This window comes from Epinephelus lanceolatus, chromosome 8, assembly GCF_041903045.1.
Source record: "Epinephelus lanceolatus isolate andai-2023 chromosome 8, ASM4190304v1, whole genome shotgun sequence".
In the NCBI taxonomy this organism is placed as follows: domain Eukaryota; kingdom Metazoa; phylum Chordata; class Actinopteri; order Perciformes; family Serranidae; genus Epinephelus; species Epinephelus lanceolatus.
This window is the reverse complement of record NC_135741.1, coordinates 26,972,936-26,991,945: the sequence shown is the minus strand read 5'-3', so window position 1 is coordinate 26,991,945 and position 19,010 is coordinate 26,972,936. Positions and strand designations below refer to the sequence as shown.

The 19,010-nt window shown below is 40.1% G+C and overlaps 1 protein-coding gene across 4 annotated transcripts in view; it reads right to left on the bottom strand.

Annotated features, from left to right (window-relative positions):
* The window catches only part of clstn1 (calsyntenin 1), a 49,558-nt gene that overhangs the window by 29,463 nt on the left and 1,085 nt on the right, over positions 1-19,010 (bottom strand). For all 4 annotated transcript variants that reach the window (XM_033628384.2, XM_033628385.2, XM_033628386.2 and 1 more), the window contains exon 2: positions 864-986. In XM_033628384.2, the coding sequence (XP_033484275.2) occupies positions 864-986 (123 nt within the window). The remainder of the gene's footprint in view (positions 1-863; positions 987-19,010) is intronic.

The following is a 19,010-nucleotide window of genomic DNA, read 5'->3' as shown; positions in this document are numbered from 1 at the left end:
GACTCCCTCATCCCTAATAGTTACATCATTGTTCAAAGTCAACAAAGATCATACATTATGATGTTAGTTTTAATAAATCAAAAATCTTAAAAATTAAGGAAATTTCTCTGGCAGTTTTATCGCTTTGCTGTTTCGAAAACGTACCAAGCCGTGATGCCCCCGTGCTCTGCTGTACTGAACTGTGAATTTTGTGAACTGCTACACACCTACTATATAGCGATTTGGTCCTTGTCCATGGAAACTATCATGCTGCACTACCATGTTGCTACAGGAACCCAGAGCAGACAAACCAAACACTGGCTCTAGACAGAGCCATTTGTGTTTTTACGTTGTAGTTAACATCTCCTCCATGACAAGCGGCATCAAAAAAACACTTATTTTTAACGTGAAACTGCTTAATTATATGTTTCTACTGGTTTTAATCACCTGGTCCATTTGTTTTGGAGAGGCAGAGACATCTGTGGATAATTCAGCTACCGGTAAAAACCTCCTGAACAATGACGACTACAGGAATTCTAATCAGGAGAAGTTTCAGCTGGTTGCAATCTGCAATCCTCAGCGCTACATGTCACTAAATCCCTCATAAATCTTACACACAGCTCCTTTAAAAGAATAATGACTTAAGTTTTGTTTAAAAAAGTCCATTAGCAAAATGATTACATCTTCAAACAAACAAATCAATGTCCTCAAAGTCATTATGAAATTTACATTATTCATAGATGAACAGCTTCTCAAAGCTTTAATGGCACAGGGCAATTAGTATGTTTGCTTCTTTTATTTACTGTGAAAATGAGTCATTCCAAGTGAAGTGAAGCTGAGGGAGCAAAGAAATGGCAGCAGCGGCATTAAACCTCCTCTCTCACCTGCGTAGCGTAGAGGAGCATCTTTGTCCAGGGCAATTAGAGGAGGATCCAGAAGTACTTTGTCATCGTTTTCTGTTACGATCCCATGGTACGTCGTCTCGATCCATGGCTTGTGCTTATTGACTGTGAAACAGAAAGAGGAAATGTCAGTGTTTATATAAAATAGTCTATACAATAATTTCCATCCTGAGGTGAGATGGGCTGATAGGCAATTTGTTTTTCTCTCACCGGCACTAATTGGCAATTTACATCTTTTTTTTTCCGTACTTTTAATAATCAGATTTTATCTGTGTTTTCTCAAAATGCTACTTTGACTTTTATCATTCCTCCCATTGCAGCCTGAGTAAGTTTTTAATGAGGTTTTGGATGCTTTTAATATTATTTTTAGAAGCATCACAAACAATGAAGGGATCAGCCACAACAGGAACAGGCAACCATGAGCCAAGGAGGACAAAGACTGTGTAGGATTTAAACCGATGACACATTTGGTGGGATGAAAATCTGCTGCTTTTCCCTTTGTTGCACATCAATCTGTATCCTAAATACAATATACTTATGTTATATTGTAAGATTTATCCAAACTGAAGACAAATTCTTTCAAGATGATTTTATGATAGCACTTTTTTATGCCAGTAATGTTCCAAGACACAGACAAATCCAAACTCCATAACAGTTAATGACTTATCACAGGGGATTACATGGATGACAAAGACTCCGGCCATGTCTTTCAGGCCGGTTTGTGGAACACTAGTTTGGTTGTGCACAGCCTTGTGTGCTAGTCGGCCTGGGAAGCATCCCAGCTGCAGACAGGACTCTGTTGTAGCTGGCGGCTGCAGAAAAAGCTGCAGTGAGTGACATATTTGGGCTGGCTTAGAAAACAGCGTTGACGCAGGGGAGATGCAGCTCTCTTACAGCCCAATATGTGCTTACTCCTGAGCGAGGGGAGAAGATGGCATTCCTGTGCTACTGATCTGCAAAGGTGATGCTAACTCTGGCTGACAGCATGCTGAAGGGGATAGAAACACAAGGAGAGGCAACCGGACCAGACCGTTTCCTGAGGACAAGGCTTTAACCAAAGCAGCCAAGTACGTAGAAAATCATATAAACAACTCTTTGACTGCATTTTGGATAATTTTAGTTCAGGTACAATATCATATTGAGGTAATGTTAATGAGAGCTGCAGACTGCAACCATTACATAATTGCCTTATGCCAGACCTATTTACACACAGCTCCACTGTTTTATTCTTTGATCACACTGATTGAGTCAAATCTTTGGACATTTTTAATCATTTTCTAAAAGAAAAAGACATTTTTTAAGCTACTAAACAACGTAGGAATTTCAGAGCTCAAATCATCTGCTCTGTTCAGTCATGCTGCCTCTATCTCATCACCTAAAGCCAACAGTCCTTATTCAGGTCATTTCCAATGTAAACTGTGATAAATTCAACATGGCCACATCATGCATTCAAGCTAATCCATGCTTACAATGAACAGCTGTGATAGCCTAAACAATAAACAGTTTAGGCTATCACAACTACTGTAATGTAGGAAACTGTTCTGGTTACATAACAATTCATCTGGGGTTAACAATAATCTATTTAATAAATTATGAACATCATAATTTGCCAGTGGTTATGCAGGAGCTTTCTTTTTCATTCTTTTACTTCAAATGCATTTTAGGATCAGAAGTATCAAAGCACACACATGAAAAATCTCAGGCAGTGGAAAATAAAGCTCTAAAAGTGGGTTTCTCTACAATGTCCAAAGGCATTTTCAAACCAGGGGAGCTTTTTCACAGGTCTAACAACCCCCATTTTTGTCGTATCTGCACCGCAAGTAGTAGGACTGGTTGTAGTTCTAAGAATGATGTTTTGAGGGAGTAAGTTTTCTTCCAGCACAAGAGAAACCATGAGTTACATAACTTTGTACGCTGATTGGTCAAGCACAGCCAATGCAGCACCTGCAACCACTGTTCTTAAAACCCATTAACCATTAACAACAGACAACACAAATCACAAACAACAGCTCGTAACAAAAAAAGAAAAGGACAAATGGACTGACCATGAGGTCCAGGCTTTACTGAGCATATATCTGACATGGAAATACAATGTGATTTTGATTCATCAAGGCAAAAGTGACACTGATGTCACAACCACTGGCCATCTTACAGTAGTGTTCCTGTTAAAGGTGCAAATGCAAACTGAAAGAAAAAAAAAAAAAAAAAGCTCCCCAGTGGGCACTTCCTCTCAGAGTCTCCGGGCCTGTTTGATTCGAAAACTTTCTCAAAAGGCCCTCAAGTTTCTGACTTATTTTGCTTAAAAAGCTGCAATAAAGCTCCAACAGCAAGTGATGGCCTAAGTCTTGATTAAAGGTCTGTGTGAATAAGTCTGAGACAAATATATGACTTTTAGCAAATAAGTGAAACATCAATTACACGCCTGATGAGCATTTTCTCCTCTTTAATTATTCTACTTCAGCACTGCTCAGCTCCTTGAATAGAAAGCCTCCAACACCTATGTTTGCTATTAAAAAGCCAATTTTGTTATCATTCACCCAAAGCACTCATGAGCAAGTCATATTTCTGACTTGTTTATGCTGTTTAAGTAGGAACCTATAAGAAGCACTTGGATTGTATTGCTGTCCAAGAGCACAATGATTGATTTCTGCATCAGAGTACATGCACACACACATTGACAGCTTTTATAAGATGCAAAAAAACATGGCATAAAATTAGCCTGCAATTACTTTCATATTTTACTTTCGTCAGACAGGGCAGTGAGGTAATCATTAACGCCAAAGAGGCAGTTACTCAAATATGTGCTTGGTCTTTATTTATCATTAGTACCACTGCGTATTAATTATTCAATGTGACAAACTAATTCTGTTGTCTGAAATAGAAACTGTGGTTAAAATTAAAGTTTGGTGGTATTTTTGATTTTTTTTAAGTTCTTTGAGAACTTCAAAAGCTGGTCAAAGGGTTTGTGAATGTAAAAGCTCAATATTAGCAGTGTCTTTACAAACTGAATCATATCCTCCAGCCCACGTCTATCCAATTACCTGCACACAATGACACACTCTGAGCAAGACATTCATCTCAACAGGCAACATTATTTAAATAGACAGTGGGTTAATTACTGTGTCCCTGTCGCAAAATGCGGGTGCCATTCAAGCCTTTGCCGTGGCTGCCATACAAAATGTTGCTGCCACTTGCAGCTTGTAATACTTCCATGATTGTATAAATATAGCTTGCAATTTTGTGTATGTTAACATCTGAAAATAACTTCTCACTTAGCACCTAAAACTTTTATTAGACATGTCTCATCAGCTGACCCAAAAAGCTCCTTAAGTTACACAACCAGAGTCAATGGCAGTAAAATAATTTTTCCTCTGTGAGTCTTTACAGCTAAATTCTAATTGCAATGTGTTTTGCATAGTGAAATTAAATCCACAGCCATGTCACGCTGCAGAAAGCCTCAACATCACACATTCATTATCTGACTAATAGGAAGACGCCTGATATTCAATAACACAATCTGTGCTACAATTATATTAGGAGCCTCAAACAGTAGCCAGATAAAAGAAAACCTACAAAAGCATAAATAAATAATGAGGATGTTTTCAGGCGACTTTAAATGTCAGTCTGCCAAATCCAATTTCAGCAAAGCAAATGACTTGCGTTGTGTGTCTTTACATAATTTAGTGTAATTCTCAGTGATTGCACGATCAATGAAAATTAATTACAAGCTACTTGCACAGGATTGGTGTGATGTGGGCACCACAATGAATTAGTTATCCACCAAACTATTTTTTTTCCAGTGAGAAAAGTTCTTACAGAGTTGTCCTCAGACTGCAGTAAACATGCTTTCAAAGTTTGTCACAATGCACAAAGTTAATATGTAAATAAGCAATCAGTATCCAGACATCCAGACATCTCCATCAATTGATTAAACATAAATTTGTACTCAGTATTAACAACATAATTTGGTAAGTGCCCTAAATAGTACTAAATTCGGTACCCAACGTTACTACTGACTGCTACCAGGGGGGTAAAGAGTGTTATCCATTCCTGTTTTGGTTGCACAATGGCTGACGCACAGCCTTCTTGCTGAAAATCGAGCCTTCATTTTCCCAGGAGATTTTACCCAATAGCAAACACAATTGCATAGCGAAAGCGAGGCTCATAAGGAACCAATCTAAATGCCAATACTGTCATTATTCTACAGCCATTACATTCTCCAATCAGCGTTTACTTCATAATTAGGGATGCACGATATCATCAGACCGATGGATCATCAACAGATAATGAAAAACTTATATTGATATTTATAACTCCAATAATAAAATTAGAGCCAATAAATAGAGCAATAATATAAAGCCAAAATGCTGTAATGAACTTGACTGGCACAGTACCTATACTGCTAACAAACGCAGAGAAGAAGAAGAAGAGCAAGTGCAGCATGCTAACTAGAGAGCCAAGCATGTTGTAGCCAGTATGGATATTTTTCACAGTTTTAAAGGACAACAACATGATTGTGCCTGGAGTCTGATCCCTTTCTGTCACTGCCATTACCCTGGCTAGATGCAGCGCTGAAGGACCATCACCCGAGTCGCCTTACCAGCAAACAGTTAGTTCAACATCTGCCCAGTTAGCTCATGCTAACACAGCAGCAGCGGCTACATTCATTACCAGGCTGTTAAATAGTCCCCACACTGACACGGAAATGGCTCGACCCTGTTGTTGAACCCGCTAATGACCGGTAGGTAACGTTAGCTGTGTGATGCTAAAAGTTAGCCCTGTCACTGTGTGTGGGGGCGGACTGGGGGCGGCGGTGTGCTACTGTCTCATGATAAACAGAGAGGGTGAGAGAGCAGATCAAGGAGGGCCTGTATGAAGCAATACACTGCATAATCAAAATTTGACAGGTCAGTGTTGATACTGTGGCAGGCCATCACAATAAGTCAATGTTTGAGAAACACAAAACCTTTATTTTTGGATTGAGGGATACACTTTAATTGCTTGTTTTTAATACGTTGACATGTCTGATTTGACAGTTTATGTCAAAGCCTTTAATATGAAATCTTAAGCAAAACACATCAAATCCAAAAGCGTGTTTGTGAAGTTGTTAATGTACTTTACTGAAAGAAAAAAAAAACATTTAGAGAGTCTGAAGTGGTTTTAGTTTTTGTTGTGTTAACAATAGTGATGTCAGTTAGATTTGGTTAGGTCAGAGCTATGGAATATTAAATCATCCACCTGTGCTCACTACATCTTAGCCTTTCTTACCCCAGGTGTGCATAAACTACAGGTTTTGAACTTCTTTAAAGATACAAAAATGATAGAAAAATCCATAGTGTGCATCCCTGTTCATAGTGATAACTTAAAGCAAAAACCTTGTCTATTTCTACTTTATATCTTGTCCTACACAAGCGGTGCTTAGTAAGAATGAATTGTTGTCTTAGCCATTAATATAGAATTGATCAAGCCCAATAAATCATCTTTGCTAAGCATCCCGTGACCTGAAGTGAAGTGGATGTCTTTAGACAGATTGCCAGGCCAGACTACTACAATAATCTGCTTTAGCTTCCACAGAGTTACAGAAACTGTTGGCCAGGTCACATGTGGGCCTCACATTTGTCCATGACTCACTTGTAGCCCTCAGCACTAAGGTGTACTGAACCAGGACCAGAAATAAATGGTACAACATCAAGCTGCGTTCTCAAAGCTCCTGCAGGTTTATGCAAAACATTTCAGCCAAATTCTGACCAATAACAACACATGAACTAACCAGGAAGGCTGTCTGCCTGTGCCCTTCCTGTCTGGTCCAGTTAAATGTTAATGCCCTCAATCTAAACAGTACTTTGTCCATTTGTATAGTGTCTATCTCCACCTTGACTGATGAGCAAGAGACTAGAAAAAGGGTTTTACTTTACAAAGTGCATTTCATCCACTGTAAACAAGCAAATGCCTGCTGACACACGTAAAACCAAATGTTGTATTTTGGAAGTCAGATAACTCTGTCATATCTAATCGACTTTGTGCTGTGAGGTCAAGCAAAGACTGACAGAAGAGACCAACAATGGTCTGAGATATGCTGCAGGGATCAACTGAAATACGAGATAATGCAGATACGCTCACAGATGGCAAACTGCAGCAGAAAAACCTGACACAGATAGCTGTAGGTATGAGGACAAAAGAGGCACTACCACTGTAAATCACCATTAAAGTCAAAGCCCCTTTCACTCACACACAACTCCCATGAAATAAACTCTAAAGCACGGTTTTATTTAAAGTGTGAAATTCTCACATACATTGTGTGAAATTGCCAACAGGCCCCCTTTGACAAGACAGCTTCATCATCTCCCTACAAACCTGCAGTGAATGGGAAGAGCATTCACTGCAGATATTATTTCAACAAATACTAATAGCATTATTCTTGGAAACTGGGTGATTTATTACATGCTACCTGTAAGATAAAATTTCTGTGATTATAAAGGAGAGACTGTGTTGTAAGGGAGGGATGAGTTGTTTTTTTTCGTGAGGGGAGGCTTTAGGATTTAAGATGGAATGAGATTAGGAAAGGGGCTTTGAAATGTTTGAGGCAGTCTGAGAGAAGGACCCACTGCTGCAGCACTGAGGATGTTCAACGTGGAAGACTGCCATTTTCTTAATTTAACTTAATAAGGGAAACCAATTCATCTGATGCAATGCATACTCACTACTGGCCCAATTACAACCTGCAGACTCAGTCCTTCACTCACATAAAAGCAGATAATTCAAGAGGAATCTCTTGACTCCTAATGAATAATCAACATTAAACTGATCAAGACATCTGACTTACTGCAGAAGATGCTTGAGAAGATTCAAGTGTTTGTGGGCTGTATCCACTATAAATTGACATTATGTCTTGTCTTGATAATTATCTGGTAAAATAGCCCTGATCAACGTGGTCTAGAATAGAATAAAAGTACTTGGTTAGCAAGTATGACAACATTAACATTGACTAACATTGTAGTCTATGTTAGTTATGTCACTAGAATCATGTGACTACCAACTGATGTGACAAAATAACTTAACCTTGACTTTTATTTTCACACAGGACACAAACACCAGTGTCCTGGTCAAAGTCCATGCTTGTTGGACCCATCGACCTCCCCTCCTACTCACCTTAAATGGACTTTCTCGCTATTTATCCTATATCCATTGCTCTTACTGGCTAATAATGATGCAGATGGGTTTATACTGGAGTTGGTTGTAAGCCTGGTGCGTCCTTATTTGACGCCAAGGGCCACTGCTCAAGCAGCAATTTTTAATGCCCTGGAAGTAAGACCAGGTTGGCCTGATACTGATGTATGTCAAATGTTGCTTAATCACATGTAGAGCTGCAACTAGCGATACTTATCACAACATCTCCAAATAAAGCTACTCATTTTGTGACATCAAATAAATCCCAACATTTAAAATTATAAAAATTATTGCAGGTTAGTTTTCTATTGATCAACTAATCCATTAATTGTTTCAGCTCTAATCCAATGTACAATGGCAAGGGAGATCATAGTCCTAAATCCTGTGCAAACTGAACCTAAGGAGGTTACAACAATGTGGGTCATTGTGACACCAAGAAAAAAAGGAACTCTAAATAGTCTATGGGAAACACTATTTTCTCAGCATACTTCAAAATTAAAGAGAGGAAGAACAAAATGATTCTGTGAGACTCTGCTACTAAATATATACTGAAAATAACTGCTGAAAAGGGAAAAAAGACAATGCTGTGACACTTAATTTTCAAGTTGCTACACCATTACAAGATGCCTTGAGGAACAAGCGGTAAGGATGGTACATAATTAATTCCATTTAATGCGTCTTTTCCTGCTCGAGTGCAGAAGACTGATTGAAGAAAGGTGAACAGAAAGGGGCAAGAAAGTAAAGAAAAAAAAAAGGGGGGCTGGCTACAAAGATTTTAAACATGCATACATTGCAATGTTAAGGAGTGGACTACAGTGACCCACCATGCTATATATAGCACAGAAAAACCATTGGCCTTAATATAAATATTAGATGGAGAGTTGGGATAAAAAAAAAAAAAAAACACAGATATAATGGGCTGATTTTTGCCTCTTGCTGAATAATAGATATGAACCCTACTGTGTCATCCCATGCTGACGTAGAATAAACCATTATCTACAAAGAAAAAAAGAGCTTCAACCCAAAAAACCAACAGCATATTATTACTGTACCATAACCAAATAAATTAAGCCATACTCTAGCAGACAAGGGCAAAATATTGCCTTTGAGAAATGACTGATGTGTCAGAAGTTGCGGGCAAACACATATCAAGACGTTAGTGTACGAGCACAGATGGCCGGGTACTGGACCCACTTACAGCCCAGCAACACAGTACCTGGAATGCAATCCTGTTATGCAGCAAATAAAGCCAATGACACTTAATCCTATAATGGGATGCGTCTACTTCATTCACTGACAAGGTCATGCGACGAGTCAAGTCATCAAACAAAGCAACTGAGGCAGCCAAATCTTTATAATGCGTGTCTAACAATGAGTATGATACAATGACATGAGTAAAGATGTCCCAACAACACAAGGGATCGACTTTTAAGATGTCCAAATGATAAGCAAAGGGAGAACTCCAACATTTTGGAGAGGGAGAGAGAGGAGGGCTGAAACACGGCTGACTTCTGACACAGGTGGACAAGGATAAAGTACTACATGTGACTGTGCCAAGCTGTGCCATGCCAAGCCATCTACTGATCAGCTCTATGTCTCTGTCACCTGCACTGTGCACTCTTTTGAACCAGAGTGTGTACTTTAAGACACTATTAATGCTTTGAAATAAATTGGTTCTTAAAATGGTGCATGTTTTATCGTGTAGAGAAATGGGTACAGATTGGTTTCTCCTAAAGTAGGATGGGTTCTCAACTTGCAATCTTTTCTTATTTTTGTTGTACAGGAACATTGTTTGTGCCTATGAGATATAGACTTAAATAAATATGTATAATCATGTATTGATAAATGTAAGTATACTGAGTTGCCAGTTTAATAGGCACACCTAGTTAAAGCTAATAGTCTAGTACAACAGTCCTGCATAGATCCTACTTTCATGAAGGTCATAATGTTTAGTTTTTGTCGAAACTGTACTGAATGTATTGTTATGATCACTTTGGAGTATGTAATTTATGGTGCTGTCAAACTGTACTGCAGTATACAGAAAGATGCTTATGTTGTTTACTGTACCCTTGTTGATATAAATGGAGTGTACCTAATGGCCTAAGTGGCAATTGAGTGTTATGTGTGTTTATTTTTGGCTGGGTTCTGGTTGCAATATGCTTTTTATTTTCTATGTTAATGGCTATGTTTAAATAAAGTATGGGGGGAAAAAATCAACAAATCAGTTTTGACAGTTTGAACTTCCCAATACTAATGTTGAGACAATATAAACCGTACAGGTATCTGTACTCAATACCTTTAACACATCAACCAAAATAACCCAGTCCCAAGAAGTATCAAAGCTAACCCAGACATGCAATTCCTGCCTTCGACCCTTTTTGTAGCCAGATCATGAATAAAAGACTTTTCATATGGTTTTGCTTGCAGCCAATCATCGCAAGCATTGTTTGATTTAAGCAGCATGTGATTGGCCCACTACCCCTGCAGGTGCAACCCATACAGTCTGTGGTGTGGCAAAGTTGAGTTCAGTGTATATGACAGAGTTGGCAGTTCAGCTTGCTGAGACACCACCAAGACATGTCAAAGTATGACTATGCTTCATGCTCGTGGCATTTTACGCAACTCCGTGCTAACATTTACATGATGGGTATTGAAAGTAGAGACAATAATGGTCCCAAATCACTTTAACTGTACTGGTATTGGTACTGGTTAGGCTCGAACGGTATCAATTGTTTCATACCTTACTCATAGCTTACTGAAATTTTAACTGACACTACCCAAGGCTAGTACTGCTATCATCATGTTTTAAACTATACCCAGCCCCAATAGCCAGTAGCTATCCCCACTTCAACCAACCACAGACTTAACGGTGGTAAACAATGCAAGAAGATGAGCATGCAATCAAGTCCTCTTATACATGAAAAAAATATATTTGATGTGCAGTAGGGCTGCCAACGAATATTCTAAATTCGAATTTGAAAAAAAAATGGACCTTCGAATGTGAAAATTGATATTCGATTGTGGAGGGAAAAAAAACCACCACCGCAGCTGTCCTCTTTGCGAGTGGGCGTTGGCATCAGACGCGCATTTCTCCACGCTGGTCGACAAGCGGTTCTGCTCCCAGCTGTTGTCTCCGTCACCTGGCTTGACACATTCACTCGCGGCTCGCGCAGAAAATAGACCAGATGCTGAAACGATCGCTGCAGGGCGCGAGCTGGTCACGGTCTGGCGCTTCGAGGCTATTTGTAGCGCTTCCGCGGGCGGTGTGGCCACGGGTCAGAGAGGGGGCGAGCGAGAGGTCTGCGGTCGTTTATAACGTAATGTTATAGATAACTGTTTTATGTGTTTTAATGTGTAGGTATGTAAATGTTTTCAAAGACGTTTATGTTGAAATAAAAATACCTACAAGTAGTTATGTTTCCTTGTATTAATACATATACAAGTATGTTTCCTTGTATTAGTTTGCCCTCTTGTGGACATAATGAGGAAAAAAAATATTCGAATGGTTCCAACCTATGAGTTATTTTTAGAAGGAATATTCGAACATCATTTTTGAGCAATTTTGACAGCCCTAATGTGCAGTGTGATTACTACTGCAACTGATTTACCCTCAGGACAATAAAATGTTTCGTAATGTAAATGCTAAACAGGATTCACCTCTTTTGGCCCAGAAACACAGTTTTTCTTTGGATTTTCCTTCAAATTTGGAACCATCAACGACACTAACAATCAACCATTATAAAACTCCACAGCAAACTTTCAGTGTTTAAACACTTTCTGTAGAGGCACATACTAACAGTATGATGCCATCGCTGACTTCTTTCATGACCCCCAAAGAACGGGGTAACGCCACTAACCATTCACAGGGACACAAAGACAATGCCCCTTTATGGCAGCCTAGCCTTTTTATTGAAGCCTAACCTTTACAGTTTGACCTATTAACCGTGATGAAATACTTCCTGCGAGAATGTTAGGGCCACAATAGGTCCTGCTAATCCTGAGATTCAACAGGACGCCTGTACACAGTCTCTCTCCCTCCATGCCACTGCTGTGATGACTCTTCATGGAGGGGGAATAAAATCACTATGCCTCCCCAACACTTGCCAAAAGCTCTGCACATGTCCAGCTACTGTATAACCCTCGCTACTGCCACACACTTATCCAAATACGATGATACCAGACTGTTTGCAGGCTACTGGTCACCCTGGGAGAGCCAGAGAGATACACCACAGCTGCCCAGATTGTAGCAGCATCAGTGCAGCAGATGATCAGTCTGTAATTATCAGATGAAGCCCGATAATGCTTGGGAACCTCTGTGGGTGTGTTGTGTAATGATGATGGCGCAGCCAAGTGTCAGGCCTGGGACGCGCTGTGGAGCTCTGCTTCATCGATTTAGCTCATATTTTACTTTTGATATCTGACAGCCTGCAGGCCTTCATCTTCTTTGATTACATGCAAATGGGCAGCTCTACTGCATGCTGCTGTAAGGCAGAACAGCTACTGAGCAACAATTAACTCTTTAGCGCAACAATGGTTCAAGTATTTATTTGCAACCTTTTTATTACCTGCTGACTTATGTGGTTATGTCCTTAGACATTTCAGATGACACTGTAGTATGTACTTAAAGGGAAAGCTCTGTATTTTTGCACCTACACCCTATTTTTTCTAACATTTTTGCATCTAAATGGAGACAACGATTTTGGAAAATAGTCCAGTATTGAGAGAGACCTTTCCAGCCACAGTGGCAAAACAGGCCACAATGTAGGCTAATCCCTACAGGTAATTGTGCAGAGTTAATTAACATCCATTAAAATGCTTGGTTTTGCCACTGACAGGCTCAGATTGTTATTGTAAGTGTCTGACAACATTACGGAAAGGATCCTACACAGAAATGAAACGTTATTCTGCACCTATTGCTGGTCTTTTTGTAATTGTGACCTTCTATCCCTCAAGGAGAGGTCTTATTCTGAAGTTTCACAAGAGGTGACTTGTTGCAGGAAAAACAATGGCGGAATGTTAGCAAGAGTTGAAGAGATTTTCAGTGTCATGGCTGAATATTTAGCTGATTTCGACAATGTGGAAAAGTCCATGAGATTTCAGAGTAATTCTTCTCCTAGAGCGAGTCTTGGTCACAATAACAAACAGACCACATAAGCAAAAATTCATTTCTCTGTAGGGTCCTTTTTTTTAATAATGTTTTAGGACCCTAATAACAATCTGAGCCTGTCAGTGGCAAAAACAAGCACTTTTAATGGATGTAAATTGACAGTGCACAATTGCTTGTAGGGTTTACACTGCAGCCTGTTTAGGACCCATTTAAAAACTTGTGTCCATTAGTCACTTAAACACAAAAATATAGGGTGGTCCAGGTTCCAAAATACCTAAGTTTCCCTTTGATACAAACTATTGAACTTTCATACTGATAAACTATCATACTGCAAAACAGTGTGAAACAGGATTAATAATGTTACCATGTTTACATATCTTAAACCACAGCTGAGCAGCTGGTGCATGTGTTAAACTTTGATTAAAAATACAGAAAACGCTCTGGTGCAAATGTCTGATTACCCAGAATTATGAATAACTTAAGATTAATAGCAAGACCTGCCAATCACAGGCAACATAAGTGGCAGCATGGTCTACAAGCAGAGAGTGCAGGCTGTCTTTTTATTGTCTGAGACTAAATTAAGCCTCTCTGTTGCCAGGTTGTTTTTCATATTTGTCCCATTAGCTGCAGCAGTACACTGAAGAAAGGAGAAGGCAGTGTCTGTGTTCAGGTGATAGTAAGACCTTGAGGTGTTTCCAGGGCGACGGCATAAAAAAAAAGCTGTAAAATTTTTAAGCTGTGACAACAAAAATACAGACAAATATGCAAAATGCACCACTTACATCAACTGCCTCAGAGGATGTGAGCGGTAGGCAATTCCAGCTGTGGACTGATTTCTAACTCAAAATCTCTGTGCTTGCCAGAAGCATGAGTGCTTTCAACAACAACCACGGGGCCCCTTCATTGCAGTTTAGAAGGCAGCTTCAGGCCTTACTGAAGTCAGACAGAAATATCACTGAGAGACAAACAGAAATCGCAGCTAAATGGGCAAAGGTATGACATGCATGTAAATCTGAGTTGAGCAATGACTTCAATTATACTGGTGAGTGGCTCTCTTAATTCCAGAGACTGGGAATAATCAATGGACAATCTCCTCACCGTCTAAAACAGTGGGCACACTTCTCTGTTTGTCTTGCCTTACAAGCTTCTCAGCTTGTTGACGCAAGCCACCTCCATCACAGACCAGAGACTGTTCTAGAGACCCTTAAAGGAAACCCAGACCTCAGGGGCCCTCACTCCCCAAACACCCCGCTCACACAGGAGAGCCTCTCAGTTCCCCTGCCAGGCAACAACATTTGTTTGTCCTCTACGCAGTCTGAACCGCCCGACAGAACGAACACACCCTTGACGACCGTAGTGCTCCTCTGAGGAGGGGGTTGGGAGTCGCAGAGCCCTGAATGCAACTCAATCACCTCTCTGTGTGAATGGCACAAAAGAGCCAGTGAGAGCGGAGAAGTGAGAGTGAGACGGCAAGAGCTCTGCGCAGGCGCTCGGGTGCAGCTGACCTGCGGCAGGTGATGCGCTCTTTGGTTACCTGTTTCCCATGGAGCTTGAATCTTAATGTAGGCACGCCCTAATGTGAATAGTTCTGCAGTGCCAGTTTTTCTCCTGGAGGCAATGGGACTTAAGCGAGGAGGTAACACAGCCAGATAAGCTGCAGATGTAGGTCGAATTAAAACCTGCATGCTCTGGTTTTTATTACACTCACACCAATAAAGATAACACAGTGAGATGGATATTACTTTCACAGTTACGTTGTTCAATTTCAATACTGACATTTTAAGGAAGAAAACTGATATATTTTGCTTAACAAGATGTTGCTTCTGTAATGAAATTAATAAAACTGAGCTGATATTGTAACTACTTCATTTCAGTCTAAAATGTAAGTGTTAAATATTAAAATTCTGGAGATTCTGTCACTTTCACTTTTTGTGTTTTCATTTCTGGATATTACTTTTTGCTATGCACCTGCAGTTCCCATGTATACAATCAGAACCAAGGGCTCACACAAATGTAAACTCCTTTCTCCGTGGCTGACACAACTTCACAGTCATCTGGCACGACTTAATATTCACAACTCAATGACCCTTTCTTGACAGTTCACTGACTCCATTCAGCCTGTGAAGGCACCAATAAGAGGGAAGTCACCACCGACCCAAATTGAGTCCAGTATTCTCATGGCCTATCTTTCCAGCACTAAGTGGCAAATTACCAAATCGAAATGCTTCAACAATTTAGCACTTTCGGAGGATTATCTCATAAACACATTCTCGAGGAGCTCGACTCGCAATCCTACGAACAGTGACCACATTGTGACGTGCTTTGACAAGATCCCGACCCCTGAAGTCTGGGCCTAAAAGCCCTTTGTTGGTCTGAGAAATCTCTGAATAAATACTGAAAAAATGTGAGAGTTAACTTGTAGGAACAGGGCCTCTATGTAGGGCAAGTAAACAGTTATTCAAGGAAATACAGGGTAAAATGTCTGGTAATGGTTCTTATACTACACCACAGACGCAGTAGTCAAATCCCACTTAAATAACAATACAAAGTCCCTTCATTATCTCAGTCCCGCATGTCGGTTTGTCAGCAAGATATCTCAACAACTACAAAACAGATTTCAGTTAAATTAGGTGTAAATGTAGGCCACCACCCAAAGAGTGTGTGATTAGGTTTGACTATAGATAGCGCCACCATGCAGCCAGTTACAAGGTACATTGTGGCTCATTAATCCCACACTGTGAGGTGTAGAAGTATATTTTTTTTCTCCCACATTCCCTGCATTGTGACAAATTCACAAGATTTGGTCTCACACATTTCTGCTTGAACTGCTTCCACCATTTTAGAATTTTCTCTGTTATCTATTTAACCATTCCTCCAACAACTTGTATCCAGTCTTCCCCAAATTTGATACATATTTGTCTGAGCGTGACAATGTTTATTCATAAGGGTTTTTTGCATTTAGTTTTCCTGTAATTGGCTGCAAATGTCTTGAGGGGATGGCATATTTGACACTGACTACCGTAACTCTTTAACACACTGTGAAACTGCAATCAAATTTGGATGACGTGCACACAACAACTTTGACTATTCATGCAAATTTTGATGGCATTTGCATATAATGTGGTAAACAGGTGTAATAATGAATGGTCATAACTCAGTGTCCGTGAGTCTGCGTGCTGGGAATTTTGCAAAATTCTTCTTTGTGCAAATCCTGGGTGGGCCAATCAAAATTCAAACAGCACATTTTTAGAATTATGCAGTTTCAGCAAAGGCATGTGCTCTATGAGTCCTTTTCAGTCGCATCTGTGTCCAGTGACTGATGATGATTAAACCATGAATCTTGTGATGACAAGACACTGTGGAATACGTGGAGCAGATCACTAAACATCAAATGAAATCCCTCCTATCAATCAAAACCACCTAGAGTGAAGCACTGTTGACAGCTGACATTTTTCTTTTGTGTTCTACCAGCTGACAAAAGCTATGACATGTTCAAAGTCAAACATCTGAGACCTCACTCATTTGTTACTTGATTTTAACGATGTTACTTCTGAGAAGAAGCAAGTCTGTAAACTGGCGCTGAATGATGGCATACAACAGTGTTACAAGAGCTGCATGGGAGTAGAACAATGCAGTCACTGTCAGCTGTGTGCATCCACATAGTTTCTGTTTACCATAACATAGCAAGATGGCATACGTCACACAGACTGTACGGAGCAACAAGGGTGGACATGAGGAATCTGAGTGTCTACAACAAATAGAAAATGTGAGCATATCCCCAGGGTCAGCCTGGTCATCGATGGCAGTCATCTTACCCTTTGTTTCCTGTGATCCTTTTATCAATAGATCTATCTGGGATGAGAGAGTGTCATGAACCAAGCACACGGTTTCAACCATTACTGGTTTTTGTAGGCTGATATAAATATTGTTTGTGTGAGTGAGCTGCTGATGGCCACTTGTACAGGTGGAAAAGCCTGTGAATATGCATTTAGACTACAGCTGAAATGATTAAAACATTAATAAATTAGTCAATTTACTGATCATCTAACTCAGTCTTTAAGTAAAAACACAAAAGACAGCAATATTTGGAGTAAAAAAGAACATATATGAAATACTTCACAACATGTCTTCTGTATTTTTAAAAACACAAAATAAACTTAATTTCTTTAATAAGGTTGCATTTCATGTGGAACCTCAGAGGTGTTACATTTTAAAAAGAAAAATATTGACCTGAAACATTGCTCTAACCGTAACTGACATGCAATTTTCAGTGGATCAATGGTAGGCTTCTCCAATGAATGTAAGACAAGAAACACTGGGAGAGAACACTTGCACCTAACCTGTAATATGTACTTCTTCACTGCAGTGTGAGAAGAACGCGCATGTTAACTCAGTAACACACAAAGCAGGGAGCCCAATTTGTTCAACTAAAATCACTTAATTCGATGATGAATGGGTCTAGAAACTTCCCAGCAGCCAGCCTTTCCTTTGTCTGACTCTGTGTGCACAGAGGACGCTCATGCATTTCAGTAGACATAGTGTTTGACTCTAGAACATGAAGACACCCAGCAGCAGCTGCACATGGAAACAGCAAAATAAATACATTACATGGGCAAGACCCTGAAGACAAGTAACAAAAACATGATAGACAAGATGAGAAGCGGCAGAAGACAAAACATTAACACTCGCAGACGACACCAAAGAGTTAAAAGCCTAAAAATGCTTTGAGGCTCCAACAGGCCTGCCACAGAAGATCTGTGTTTGCGCCAGTTTTACACTCACTGACATCTCCTTGTTGGGAGTGTAATGAATCATATAGTCTAGGTAAGATTTTTCATGTGTATCAAAAACATATTTTTTTCAACAGATACTTCAAGGTTTGTTGTAATCTGAGGACCACAACATCTCTTGCTAATGCTGGTAAATTCACTTGAATGTGCTGAATCTCAGTCAGTTTCTGTAGTGATAAAATCAAATCATTTGCAGACATCTAAACCGGAGAAATCAGGAACACTTCCTCATCTGCTGCAAGGTGGCTGGCAATAAAAAATGAATCAACAAGCCATGACGAGGCAAAGCTGGACTGCCGGTGACAAGAGGTGGCGCACAAAATAAGCGAGTGACCTTTGGTTAATAAAAGATTAAGCCCTCACCAAGATGGTGATTTCACAGGTCCCATGTGCTGATAAGAGCCGGGAAGTCAGCAGGTGCACTTCACAAACACACACATGGCTAACACATAAAAAAGCCAGATTCACACAATACCCAGGACAGACTGCTACAGGCCTTTCTTCTTTCTATTGATGAAAAAATAAATTAAGTTACAAATGGCAGCCTCACAGTGCTGTGCATTCTCAGCTGCCTGACATGGCAACAGGAAAAAATATTGCTGGAATAGAAACCCCTGTACAGACTTTTATGGCTACCTATATCCCTTTCATGGTCTGTTCATGGAGAATAAAACGGGGGGTAACATTAAAAGAAAACAACACACATTGGCCCCCAGCAATAGTGACCGCCCGGGCATGCTGATATGCCCAGTGACTAATACGCACCTGCCTTTACACACCCTGAAACAGGAAGCTCACCCTGGGGAGCCAGTGGATTGAGTTAAACGTGAAAACAGTCTATAAATTCATGCAGTGAGGGGTGTTCATGTCTGAGCAGTGAGCTGCTGGAAGGAGGGAGGTGGACCGCCCTGCAGCAAATAAAGGCATGTCTCTTCTTAGTGTGTGATGGTGTCCATCGGTGACATTGCACATGAGGAGCCCGGTTGCACTTTCAAGTCTTATCTAGTTTATGGTCATTATGAGCAGGCCCAGACCTAGTGAGGGCTTTTTACTTAAGCCTGTGAT